Source organism: Ranitomeya imitator, chromosome 2, assembly GCF_032444005.1.
Source record: "Ranitomeya imitator isolate aRanImi1 chromosome 2, aRanImi1.pri, whole genome shotgun sequence".
NCBI lineage: Eukaryota > Metazoa > Chordata > Amphibia > Anura > Dendrobatidae > Ranitomeya > Ranitomeya imitator.
The window spans coordinates 396,192,431-396,207,119 of NC_091283.1; the positions used below are offsets into that span (position 1 = coordinate 396,192,431).

Below are 14,689 nucleotides of genomic sequence, written 5' to 3' on the forward strand. Positions count from 1 at the left end.
CTCCTGTAAACTCTATGTTGATGCCTTTGCCCAAAAAGCTCTACTTTTGTCTCATCTGACCAGAGAACATTCTTCCAAAACGTTTTAGGCTTTTTCAGGTTAGTTTTGGCAAACTCCAGCAAGGCTTTTTTATGTCTCGGGGTAAGAAGTGGGGTCTTCCTGGGTCTCCTACCATACAGTCCCTTTTCATTCAGATGCCGACGGATAGTACGGGTTGACACTGTTGTACCCTCGGACTGCAGGGCAGCTTGAACTTGTTTGGATGTTAGTCTAGGTTCTTTATCCAACATCCGCACAATCTTGTGTTGAAATCTCTTGTCAATTTTTCTTTTCCATCCACATCTAGGGAGGTTAGCCACAGTGCCATGGGCTTTAAACTTCTTGATGACACTGCGCACGGTAGACACAGGAACATTCAGGTCTTTGGAGAAGGACTTGTAGCCTTGAGAATGCTCATGCTTCCTCACAATTTGGTTTCTCAAGTCCTCAGACAGTTCTTTGGTCTTGTCTTTTCTCCATGCTCAATGTGGTACACACAAGGACACAGGACAGAGGTTGAGTCAACTTTAATCCATTTCAACTGGCTGCAAGTGTGATTTAGATATTGCCAACACCTGTTAGGTGCCACAAGTAAGTTACAGGTGCTGTTAATTACACAAATTAAGGAAGCATCACATGATTTTTCGAACGGTGCCAATACTTTTGTCCACCCCCTTTTTTATGTTTGGTGTGGAATTATATCCAATTTGGCTTTAGGACAATTCTTTTTGTGTTTTTTTTCATTTAAGACTAATTAAATGAAGATAATAATACCAAAGAATTTGTGATTGCAATCATTTTCAGGAAGAAACTGAGTATTACCTGACAGAATTGCAGGGGTGTTAATACTTTTGGCCCTGACTGTAATCGTCTAAGGTCCATTTCCGTCTGTTTGTCTGTAATGGAAATCCCGCGTCGCTGATTGGTCGCCAGCCACCCGCGACCAATCAGCGAAGCGGTGTTTAAATACCGCGCCATTATCGCTGATTGGTCGCAGCTGGCTGGCGCGACCAATCAGCGAGGCGGGGTTTCCATTACAGAGAAACAGACTGTAACGGAAATCCCGCGTCGCTGATTGGTTGCGCCCGGCCGGCCACGACCAATCAGTAACAGGCTTTACTATTGATGCTGCCTATGGGCTGTGTAATATACTACTTGGACTGTACATACTACGTGGATTGTGCTATATCAGACCTGGGCCGCATCCGGCCTGCCTGATGATTTTAAGCGGCCCACCAGCTAGCTGTCACTTCTGACAGCCACCCCCGGCACTGCTCGGCCAGCCGCTAGCCGCTTCTGAGGAGGACCGCTGGCGGCTGGAGTGAAGGCCAGGTTGATTACCTGTTTATCGGTGGCGGCGGCCATCTTCCCGAGGCCGCGCATGCGCAGATGGAGTGCTCTCCTTCATGGGGCTTCAGGAAAATGGCCACGGGAAGCCGCGCGTGCGCAGATGGAGATCGCGGCGGCCATTTTCCTGAAGCCGAGTTTGCAGATTTAGATCTCGGCTTCAGGAAAATGGCCGCCGCGACCTCCATCTGCATACACGCGGCCTCCCGCGGCCATTTTCCTGAAGCCCCGTGAAGCAGAGCACTCCATCTGCGCACGCGCGGCCTCGGGAACATGGCCACCGCCATCGATATTCAACCCGGCTCTGCTGCTCACATTGCATTCCGGGCCGCTGCATCACTTCACCGGTGGAAGGGACCCTGCGCACGTCATACCGCACCTCTGCCGCCGCATCACCACGGCTGCAACCCCCCCATGGACACAGCAGGAAGGGACTCTGCTCAGGTGCACGCCACACCGCATCACCCCACCTCTGCTGACACCATGCCTCCTGTGACCCTGCTCTGCCACCGCCAGCCCTCAGGTAAGAATCTTACTGTAAGATACTGTAAATTCAGACAATAAGATGGACCCCTGTCTTATAAAAAATATTTTTTTCTGCAATTTTCACCCCAAATTTGGGGTGCGCCTTATGGTCTGGTGCGTCTTATAGTCCGAAAAATACGGTAATTATATTAGTTTGGCCCTCTAAAACCATCCCACTTTCTCATGCGGCCCCATGGCAAAATTAATTGCCCACCCCTGTGCTATATACTACGTGGTCTGTGCTATATACTACGTGGACTGTGCTATATACTACATGGGCTGTGTTATATACTACGTGGCTGCTATATACTACATGGGCTGTGCCTGTGCTATATATTACATGGCTGTGCTATATACTACGTCGCTGTGCTATATACTACGTGGCTGTGCTTTATACTACATGGACTGTACTATATACGTGGGCTGTTATTTGCTGAGTGGGCTGTGTTAGATACTACATGGCGGTGCTATATGCTACGTGGCTGTGCTATATGCTATGTGGTTGTGTTATATGCTACGTGGCTGTGCTATATACATGGCTGTGTAAGATGCTACATTGCTGTGCTATTACTATGTGGCTGTGCTATATACTACGTGGGCTGGGTTATATGCTACGTGGCTGTGCTATATGCTACACGGGCTGTGCTATATGCTACGTGGGCTGTTATATTCTACGTGGCTGTGCTATATGCTACATGGGCTGTTATATGCTACATTTACTGAACAAGTTCTGTCATACATGTTAGGGCTAACGGAACGCACCGAGTAAATATAGAGATGTTATTTGGTGCGTTCGCAGCCCAGGACCCACTATGCAGGAGGGAACCTGCTGCTGGCAAATGGCGGCCCTATATGGTGGTAGAAGCGAACTCTGCTACTTCACAGAGTCGCCTAAAGAAAGCACTGTGTCCTGTTAACCTCACAGGAGAACACAGTGACTGCCAAGCAGATAGCAGTTTGTGGTTATGCAATCATACAATCTCCTCAGCGGAGGAGCCGGTATTCTAGGGGCTTATTTCAGCCAGGGCCCTGAACACATACAATCGGAACCACACTGGCGCAAAGTACATAACTTAGATTTGATACTGGCGCATGGCCGTGCGACCATGCAAACTTTTTATAGCTGCAGCAAGTACAGGACCTTCCTAGAAGGGCCAATGAGAGGCTGCCAGAGCCTGAGCACCTTCAGGACCTTCCTGGAGAACCAATGGGTTTTGCTGCAGTATCTAAGCATGCGACCCTCGACCTCCAATGAGAGATCTTACCCTGGGCATGCTCAGAAGGGAAAAAGCAGGACTTAGTCCCAAAAGCGTCTGCTCGCCACTGCCCAGCACTGGCTTCAATGGCAGAAGCTGGAAAAGCAGCAGTAACCCTTTGCACAGACGTCTCCGCTGACCAGGCTTCACTGCGGCAGGAAAAGAATCGGAGACCACAGCGGAGATGGCCCGAGATTCCCCCTGAGCAGAGGTGGGAACTCGACCCCTAATAATACATATTCTAGAATACTCAATGCGTTAGAATCGGGCCACCATCTAGTAATTATATATATATATGTAAAAAAAAACACGTGGAGTTCCCTCCGCTGTCTGCTTTCCCTTAGCTGGTTATTAAAAACCAAGCCAGTTTTTTCATTTATTAATGAATGAAAAAAAAATGAAGTGAGGTCCCAGGGGATTTGTTGGGGAGTGTTTTGCTCAATTGCAACAAGCCGGTTCCTGAATATAGTTAAAATATAACCTTTAATTCTAGACCATTAAAAAAAGTGCAAACATATAGTGCTAACAAAAGTGCAGAGTGCATACGTACTAACATAGAGACACATATAAAAACATATGAGAATATATAACCGCACAACAAACCACTGTTCGATATGTGAAATATACATCAGTGTTATTAAACAGAAACAGGCTAGAGACTATGAATCCGTATATCTCTAGATCTCACGTCTCTATACCACAACTGTAATCAACAGGCAGGATAAGACCTCAGCAGGCTATGTCTATAATCACTTAACAGCCCCTAGGTGACTGCTGTTGCAGTAACAAATTGTCCCTACCAAGCGGTATATATCTCTTTCTTTTGCTCAAAGAGATGCAGTGATCATAATTGTCATACAGTTACCCTCTATATAAATAGCATTTTCAGGGCAAAGACATTTATCTAGTCACATGCATAAAATAAACCATGATACTCATCAGTCTTCTGCTGGTCATCCTTAGGAGATCTGGTGCAGTGCTGTGTATCAGTAGCCCATCGTGTCGGTCATTCCACTTTCGACCGCACTATTCTCTCTGGGCCCATTATCTTGTACAGTGTTTCCCAACGCGTTTCATATGGAATAATCATCAGGGGATTGTATCACCAATACAGCTATTGCGTGAGCATAACGCTATGGCGGTCCATTTCCTGCCCCTTTTTATATGTAGCTACCCGGCGTCTCTTCCTTTCACATTTCCGGACGCTAGGTGCCTCACTTCCAGTGTAGCCGGATATACCGCACTCTGGAATACAAAGGAACGCCAAAACCGTTCCGGATACCCCACCGTCGGCACACAGTGCCGTAACGTCATATCCGGTGCGTATCTGAGTATTCTGTCCTCTGGAGTGAAGAGGAACACTCACTCCGTTCTGGATATCCCGACGTCGGCACTCCGTGCCGTTACGTCATATCCGGTGGGCGGGCATTCTCTCCCTGCCGCCCATTCAACGGTGTGTATCAGCGCTTAGCGCTAAAGCTAGTGCACGAGGGGGAGAACTCCCATCTCTTTTAGCCCTCCTGCACCCTTATGCCATAGAGATGAAATGAAGGGAGGCACATAAACACAAAACACGCCCCTCCCCCGGAGCCTTCTATAAAGGGATATATGTGCAAACCTCTACTAACAAACTAAACTAGAGATACCCCCATGTTATGAGGCATGTGGGACCTCGGAGAACAGTATAATGCACCCAAAAAAAATAATGAAAAATGGAAAACTTGTATAATGAATACATTGCCCACTACTGTTCTAGTGGTAATAACAGACGCAAAAGGAAACTCTAGAGAGCAACCCCCATATATTCTAGAGAAAGAAAAAAATATATATAAGGAACAAGAACCCACGCAGGCGACACCGCGAACCTCCATAAAATAGGACAGAGAGGGTGCAACTACAGGTCTCCCTATGCCAACCCTCTCTACTCTGATCCCTACCTATCGCGGAGGTTGGCACCCTAGACCTGCGCAGTGGCGCCCCCACTCGACGGCGGCTGCCCCTATTCTAGGATGCCCTGTTGTTCCCTGTTACTACAGGAAGGAAGAAAAGCCTACGTGGTCATTAAGACCATGTGGTGTAGTGGTTTGCAGGCGGAAAATCCATCTAGCCTGCTGAGGTCTTATCCTGCCTGTTGATTACAGTTGTGGTATAGAGACGTGAGATCTAGAGATATACGGATTCATAGTCTCTAGCCTGTTTCTGTTTAATAACACTGATGTATATTTCACATATCTAACAGTGGTTTGTTGTGCGGTTATATATTCTCATATGTTTTTATATGTGTCTCTATGTTAGTACGTATGCACTCTGCACTTTTGTTAGCACTATATGTTTGCACTTTTTTTAATGGTCTAGAATTAAAGGTTATATTTTAACTATATTCAGGAACCGGCTTGTTGCAATTTAGTTATATTTGGTTCTTTTTTTTATTACTTGAGCCTAGCTTGGTCCGAGTGTTTTGCTCAAATAAAGGACTTTTTTCTGTGTGTTATTACTTTTCACTACGAGATTAGTAATAGGGGTATCTGATGGATGCCTCTCCACTACTAACCCCAAGGCTTGTTGTCAGCAGGCATTTAACAGCTGATATCAACCCCAAATCTATTACCCCACTTGCTAACGCACCAGGGCAAGTGGCAAGAGCAGAGGCTAAGCTCCAGAATTGACACACCTAATGGATGCGCCATTCTGGGGCAGCTGAGGGATGGCATTTTTAGTCTAGGAGGGGGACAATATCCTTGGCCCCTTCCCAGTCTATTCATATCAGCCCACAGATGTCTGTTTAGCCTTTGCTTGTTATTAAAATATAGGGGGACCCCACATCACTTTTTTTCTTGATGCCCCCCATTTTAATAACCAGTAAACGATATGCAGACAGCTGCAGGCTGATATTAATAACCTGGGAACCTTTATGGATATTTGCCCCTTCCCAGAATAATAACACCAGCCCCCAGCTATCTGATTTCCCTCAGCTGGTTAGCAAAAATAAGAGGGATCCCATGCCATTTTGTTCTTTTATTAGCTAAATACATGTACAGTAAAATACACATGCACTCCACTAATTATCTCACTGTAAGTAGCAGGGTATGTAACGCACTAAAAATGCTAGTGCAAATAGCTGTGGAATTAAAATGTAACTTTTGTTTATACTACTAAATGAGCAACCCAAAAGTGTGTAGTGCAGGACAAATAAACAAAAATATTGCAGTAGTTCTAACATTATTGCATTATTAGATAACCTTTTGTGTTTAAGGGATTGGATAATTCAATCCACAACTCGGGTGGATTGCAGTCCAGCAGCAGGTGAACTGAGTAATGCTGATTACACTATGTTCACATGTGTTATATAGCCAACTCAGAAGCACTCAACTTACAGTGGGGGAAATAAGTATTTGATCCTTTGCTTATTTTGTAAGTTTACCCACTGACATAGACATGAACAGTCTATAATTTTAAGGGTAGGTTAACTTTAACATTGAGAGATAGAATATCAAAAACAAAATTCAGAAAATCACATTGTATAAATTATATAAATTTATTTGCATTTTGCAGTGAGAAATAAATATTTGATCGCTCGGCAAACAAGACACAATACTTGGTAGCAAAACCCTTGTTGGCAAAAACAGCAGTCAGACATTTTTGTAGTTGATGATGACATTTGGGCACATGTCAGGAGACATTTTGATCCACTCTACTTTGCAGATCATCTCTAAATCATTAAGATTTTAACACTGTTGCTTGGCAACTTGGAGCTTCAACTCCCTCCAAAAGTTTTCTATGGGTTTAAGGTCTGGAGACTGTCTAGGCCATTCCATGACCTAAATGTGTTTCTTTTTGAGCCACTCCTTTGTTGCCTTGGCTGTATGTTTTGGCTCATTGTCTTGCTAGAAGACCCAGCCAGGACCCATTTTAAATGTCCTGATGGAGAGAAAGAAATTGTCATTCAGGATGTTACAGTACATTGCTCCATCCATTCTCCCATTGATGAGGTGAAGTAGTCCTGTGCCTTTAGCAGAGAAACAGCCCCAAAACATGTTTCCACCTCCATGCTTGACAATGGGGACAGTGTTCTTTGGGTCTTACGCAGCATTTCTCTTCCTCCAAACACAGCGAGTTGAGTTAATGCCAAAGAGCTCAATTTTTGTCTCATCTGACCACAGCACCTTCTTCCAATCACTCACAGAATCATCCAGGTGTTCATTGGCAAACTTCCGAAGGACCTGCATATGTGCCTTTTTGAGCAGGGGTACCTTGCGGGCACTGCAGGATTTTAAACCTTTACAGCGTAATGTTACAAATTTTCTTGGTGACTGTAATCCCAGCTGCCCTGAGATCATTAACAAGTTCCCCCCATGTAGTTTTAGGTCGATCTCTCACCTTCCTCAAGATCAAGGATACCCCACGAGGTGAGATTTTGCATGGTGCCCCAGGATCAATGTCAATTGACAGTCATTTTGTATTTCTTCCATTTTCTTCCTATTGCACCAACAGTTGTCGCCTTCTCACCTAGCATCTTACTTATGGTTTTGTAGCCCAATCCAGCTTTGTGCAGGTCTATGATCTTGTCCCTGACATCCTTATAAAGCTTTTTGGTCTTGCCCATGTTGTAGAGGTTAGTCTGACTGATTAATTGAGTCTGTGGACAGCAGTCTTTTATAAAGGTGACCATTTAAGACAGCTGGCTTTAATGCAGGTAACAAGTTGATGAGGAGCTTCTAACTGGTCTGCAGGAACCAGAACTCTTAATGGTTGGTAGGTCATCAAATACTTATCTTTCACTGTAAAATGCAAATAAATGTATATCATTTATACAATGTGATTTTCTGGGTTTTATTTTTGATATTCTATCTCTCAATGTTAATTAACTTACCCTAAAAATTATAGACTGTTCATGTCTTTGTCAGTGGACAAACTTACAAAAACAGCAAGGGGTCAAATACTTTCCCCTACTATATAGTGTGTGCTATGTGGCATTTACCACATTACCAGTGGACTATTAGTCATGTTTTGTCCGAGCGTATTGGTTGATTGTTCAACATAAACAACATCATCCTTGGATATTAGGTTACCTACTACCGTAACGCTACAGATGCAGACATTAATTTCTGATACTCTTTTACAACGAATAATAACATTAACTAGCTCTGGTATCATTAAACATTGCATCTAGGCTAAAAGCAACACTACATTGTAACTGGGGGAAGCAGAAAAATCCAGCTCACAGATGAAATCCAAAAAAGTGCATTTTAATATCCAAGGTACATGAAGCAAATATTAAAATTGTGTGTTCCCAAAAAAAGAGAATACAGATGCTCTGGACAAAGAGCGCATGTCGCTTGAAACACGTCGAAAGATGCCTGTATTCTCTTTTTTTATGAACACACAATTTTAATCTTTGATTCATGTACCTTGGATAATAAAATGCACGTTTTTGGATTTCATCCGTGAGCTCGATTTTTCTGCTTTCTCCATTGGGTGTTGCATCCTGCATAGGTGCTCCAGAAATGTGGAGTTGCAGGTGGTGAGCTGGATTTTCTTCTGTGATTGTAACTGGGGCTCTGCCCTAACCATGGCATTAGCTCCCAAAGTATTCAAGCTTCAGCAAAACAACATCACTGAACAGTTGTCATGTTCAACCCAATGCTGTACAGAGATACTGTGCATCAAAAATCGGGCATGCTTGAATTAGAGTAAACGGAACAATCTCGCTCAATCTTGCAGATACTCTTAAAGATGTGTTCTGTATTCATTGGTGGCTGTCCCCTCCTCCTAGTGACTCCCGTAGCTCTCGACACATGTCGTATGTTGTACTCAGCAGAGAAGTTGGCATACAGATATGTCACATATTAGAAAGACGATATGTGAGAAAGATGTGGGAAGAGCCGGGCAAAGCACCAGAATTGGTGCATCTAATAGATGCACCTTTTCTGGGTGGTTGTGGTCTATTTTTATGCTGGGGTGGGGGGTGGGGGGGCAATATCCATGGCCCCTTACCAGCCTGAGAATACCAGCCCCCAGCTGTCTGATTTAGGTTGGTTGGCTGTCAAAAATGGGGGGACCCCACGCCGTTTTTTAAAATTATTTATTTTAAGGGACTCTGTCACCTGAATTTGGAGGGAACAATCTTCAGCCATAGGAGCGGGGTTTTCAGGTGTTTGATTCACCCTTTCCTTACCCGCTAGCTGCAATATTGGATTGAAGTTCATTCTCTGTCCTCCATAGTACACGCCTGCGCAAGGCAAGATTGCCTTGTGCAGGCATGTAATACGGACAGAGAATGAACTTCAATCCAATATTGCAGCCAGCATGCAGCCAGCGGGTAAGGAAAGGGTGAATCAAACACCCGAAAACCCCACCCCTATGGCTGAAGATTGTTCCCTCCAAATTCAGGTGACAGAGTCCCTTTAAATAATTTAAAAAATCCAAGTGGGGACCCCTCTATTCTTGATAACCAACATTGCTAAAGCTGACAGCTGAGGGTTGCAACACCCAGCTGTGAGTTTTGCCTGGCTGGTTATCAAAAATACAAGGGGAACTCACTCCAGTTTTTGTTTTTAATTATTTGTATAGAGCGCATGCAGTGGCTGATGAATATTCTCATCTCAGTCGACGCCACTGACATGAGGTAAACTTTTTACCTGCGATCATAGTTGCGGGCTCACGCGGTCATTCGACAGTGTGGGAACCGCGGCTCTCTGACTGGCCGAAATGAGTTTACCGCCGATCAGAAGCAGTATTTGCCATGCTGTCATGCATTTGACAGCACGACAAACACTCAGTGTTCAGGGTGCTGAACCCAAACAGTAACACGGCCTTCCTGGTGAAACCCATGTTCTGCGTCCATGCCCGAACAGTAGGTGTTCAGTACAGCCACCGAACTTTACTGTTCGGGTTCACCCATCTCTAATCCTGACACCTTATAGGAAGCTGACACACACAATGATGCCGTCAACCCCCGATCCCTTCATAACATTACTGTATTATGTCTCAGCATTCCCAGCAGTGTCACCTCTCTAGTCAACAGCTCAATCATCTTGTAGGCAAACTCTAGGAACTTCTAGTCATCAATGTCTTCATGTATCAGTGGGTGGGGTGGAGGCCCCATTATTGACCTTAGGGTTCATCTCCATCCCTTAGACACAGGGGCCTGACAGCGCTCACTAGAGGTCTTCTTCACTACTGTGTATTCCTGGTTATGGAGAGACACATTAATAAATCTCACTACAGACATTTCCAGAGTCCTCACCTCTCCAGCTCTGTCCATCTGTTATTCCCATAGATAAGAATTATGTAATGTGACATCATCAGAATCTCTCACCTCTCCAGTAGTCCAGAAGAAGAGCTCTAGGGTGAGGTGTAATATCCTCACCTTTTCTTCGTCACAACATTTTTATTTCTCCATCCAAAAGGACTCTGAGTGCTTACAAGGTTGTTCTTTGTCTTAACTTTATATATTTGATCATCGTTCTCCTGCGTGAGAGCCTGGTACTGGTTCCTGAGCAATATGGGTGCTGACTGCCTCCCAATCCTCCTGCTTCTCTGGGGCACATGCTTCCATTCCTCTGTTTCTTCAGGTGCACTACTTGTCAGTTTTTCAGGTATGAGTAAAACTAACTGAGTTTCATCAGCAATTTTAGTCGGAGTTTTATCAGTGTTTAGTCCAAGTTTCTTTAGTTTTTCTCGTACGTGAAAAAAAAAAGTTTTTCTACCTTCTCCTATCTGACAGTCAATGAAAATCGGCCCACACTCGGATGGCATCCGAGTGCTGTCCATTTTTTTTTTTTACAGACCCATAGACTTGCATTGCCAATTTTTATACAACAATCAAATCAGTATCAAACATGTGTCCTCAATTTTGTGCTAACTGCTTGGGCCATAAAAAATCATGGTCATGTGAGTAGCCCCATTCACTATTGTACAGTCATGGCCAAAAGTTTTGAGAATGAGACAAATATTAATTTTTCCAAAGTCTACTGCTTCATTTTTTCTAATGGCAATTTGCATATACTCCTGAATGTCAGAGTGATCAGCTTAACAGCAATTACTGTACTTGCAAAGTCAATATTTGCCCAGAAAATGAACTTTAACCCCCAAAACACATTTCAACATCATTGCAGTCCTGCCTTAAAAGGAGCAGCTGACATCGTTTTAGTGATTGATCCATTAACACAGGTGTGGGTGTTGATGAGGACAGGGCTGGTGATCAGTCATGATCAGTCAGTAAGAATGACATCACTGGACACTTTAAAAGGAGGCTGGTGCTTGGTATCATTGTTTCTCTTCAGTTAACCATGGTTATCTCTAAAGAAACACGTGCAGCCATCATTGCACTGCACAAAAATGGCCGAACAGGGAAGAGTATCGCAGCTACAAAGATTGCACCTCAGTCAACAATCTATCGCATCATCAAGAACTTCAAGGAGAGAGCTTCCATTGTTGTCAAAAAGGCTCCAGGGCGCCCAAGAAAGACCAGCAAGGGCCAAGACCGTATCTTAAAACTGTTTCAGCTGCGGGATCGGACTACCAGCAGTGCCGAGCTTGCTCAGGAATGGCAGCAGGCTGGTGTGAGTGCTTCTGCACGCACTGTGAGGCGGAGACTCTTTGAGCAAGGCCTGGTTTCAAGGAGGGCAGCAAAGAAGCCACTTCTCTCCAGAAAAAACATTAGGGACTGACTGATATTCTGCAAAAGGTACAGGGAGTGGACTGCTGAGGACTGGGGCAAAGTCATTTTCTCTGATGAATCCCCTTTTCAATTGTTTGGGACATCTGGAAAACAGCTTATTCGGAGAAGAAGAGGTGAGCGCTCCCACCAGTCTTGTCTCATGCCAACTGTAAAGCATCCTGAAACCATTCATCTGTGGTGTTGCTTCTCAGCCAAGGGAATCGGCTCACTCACAGTCTTGCCTAAAAACACAGCCATGAATAAAGAATGGTACCAGAATGTCCTCCAAAAGCAACTTCTCCCAACCGTCCAAGAGCAGTTTGGCGCCCAACAATGCCTTTTCCAGCATGATGGAGCACCTTGCAATAAAGCAAAGGTGATAACTAAATGGCTCATGGAACAAAACATAGAGATTTTGGGTCCATGGCTTGGAAACTCCCCAGATCTTAATCCCATTGAGAACTTGTGGTCAATCATCAAGAGACGGGTGGACAAACAAAAACCAACAAATTCTGGCAAAATGCAAGCATTGATTATGCAAGAATGGACTGCTATCAGTCAGGATTTGGTCCAGAAGTTGATTGAGAGCATGCCAGGGAGAATTGCAGAGGTCTTGAAGAAGAAGGGTCAACACTGCAAATATTGACTTTCTAATAAAAACCAGAGGGCAGCAGATCATGTGAAAATATAATTTTGGTGTCATTCTCAAAACTTCTGGCCATGACTGTAGGTACAAGTGCTGTCCGTGAAAGCCATGGAGAGCACTCGTACGTAAAAAATAGATGCTTGAATGATCCCTTTTGGCAATTTTGCTCAGAAGACAATTTGCAGATAATAGAGCAGTGGCAGAGACTCATCGCTAGACTGAGGTACTTTGATAGTTTTTTATTTAAAACAAACTGCAGCTTAGAAACGGACTTTCTGAATCTGAAAACCACATTAAGAATCATTCTGAGGAACAGGCAGTACACATTCAAGAAAATTGCAGCCAAAAACAATAACTATGTCTCAATCAAGTTGCTCATTTAGTGTATGGGTGACTTACTGTATTTCGATTCTCTTTGCTTTTTATGACAAATGCTTATTGATCATTTCTTATATTGCTGAATCATCAATTAATGCTTTAAGTTGCTTTCCATTCAACATCTATGACATAATGCTTTACTTTCACTGTAAGTCCACATGCACATACTGAGTATTTGGTGAGTTTTTTACCTCAGTATTTGTAAGCCAAAACCAGGAGTGGGTGAAAAATGTTGGCATGTTTCTATTATACTTTTCCTCTGATTGTTCCACTCCTGGTTTTGGCTTACAAATACTGAGGTGAAAAAACCAAATACTGAACGTGTGCACATGGCTTAACTGATATCTGTACCTTGATTTGTCAATAATAATAATAAAAAAAGAAAATAATTCTCTACTTCCCTATGTGAATACTCTCGTGTGCAACAAAAATAGATTTTTGGTTGAAACATTTCCCACATTCTAAACAAGAAAATGCTTTTTCTCCCTTGTGAATAACCTGATGTCTAAGAAGATTTGACTTAGATGTAAGATATTTGCCACATTGGGAACATGAAAATGGCTTCTCCCCTGTGTGACTTCTCTGATGTTTAACAAGATTTGATTTCACTGTAAAATGTTTCCCACACTGGGAACATGAAAATGGCTTCTCTCCTGTGTGAACTCTCTGATGCGTATCAAGATTTGATTTCTTTGGAAAATATTTCCCACATTCTGTACATAAAAATGCATTTTCCCCTGTGTGAATTCTCATATGTGCAACGAGATTTGTTTTCTGATAAAAACATTTCCCACACACTGGGCATAAAAATTGCTTCTCTCCTGTGTGAGTTTTCTGATGTTTAGCAAGATCAGATTTCTGAGAACAGCATTTCCCGCATTCTGGACATGAAAATAACTTCTCTCCGGTGTGAATTCTTTGATGTCTAACAAGAGTTGATTTGTCTGCAAAACATTTCCCACATTCTGAACATGAAAATGGCTTCTCCCCTGTGTGAATTCTCAGATGTGTAAGAAGATTTGTTTTCTGATTAAAACATTTCCCACATTCGAAACATAAAAATGGCTTCTGCCCTGTGTGAATTCTCTGATGTGTAACAAGTTGTGAATTTTGATTAAAACATTTTCCACATTCTGAACATGAAAATGACTTCTTCCCTGTGTGAGTTCTTTCATGTTTAGCAAGATCAGATTTACGAGAACAACATTTCCCACATTCTGAACATGAAAATAACTTCTCCCCTGTGTGAATTTTTTGATGGGTAACAAGATTTGTTTTCTGATTAAAACATTTTCCACATTCTGAGCATGAAAATGGTTTCTCCCCTGTGTGAATTCTCTGATGTGTAACAAGAGTTGATTTGTCTGTAAAACGTTTACCACATTCTGAACATGACAGCGGCTTCTTTCTTGTGTTTTCTCTTTTAGGTTTACCATCCCTTTGGTTATTTTTATTTTGTGTTAAAGTCTGCGATAAATCAGGAGAAGGAACCTGTTGAAAGGGATTAGATGATACATCTATGCTGTGAAAGGCTAGAGGTATTTCTTGGATAATGGCATGCTCTCCATATGTATCTGGTGTGATACTACGATCATCTGCTTTAACATCTGAAAATATCATATGTTTCTTTGAGCACCTGGAACAGTCATCTGTAAAAAATGAAACCATTGATATTACTCAATAACAGTGTCCTTTAGGCATACTAATTCTAATAGACATTTTATAACATTTATTTATTAAAGTGTCTATATAATTTTATAATTTGTAGAGTAGCAAAATTAAATTTTAAACTGAGTAAGACATTGGCTGCAATGAAAGATCTTGAGTAAAACAAAT

The 14,689-nt window shown here is 43.0% G+C and overlaps 1 protein-coding gene across 2 annotated transcripts in view; it reads right to left on the minus strand.

Moving 5' to 3' along the window:
• Nucleotides 1-12,699: 12,699 nt before the first annotated feature.
• LOC138667013 (gastrula zinc finger protein XlCGF26.1-like) overlaps nt 12,700-14,689 on the minus strand; it is a 38,607-nt gene continuing 36,617 nt past the window's right edge. For both annotated transcript variants that reach the window (XM_069755244.1, XM_069755243.1), the window contains exon 7: nt 12,700-14,502. In XM_069755244.1, the coding sequence (XP_069611345.1) occupies nt 13,247-14,502 (1,256 nt within the window). In that variant the 3' untranslated portion in view covers nt 12,700-13,246. The remainder of the gene's footprint in view (nt 14,503-14,689) is intronic.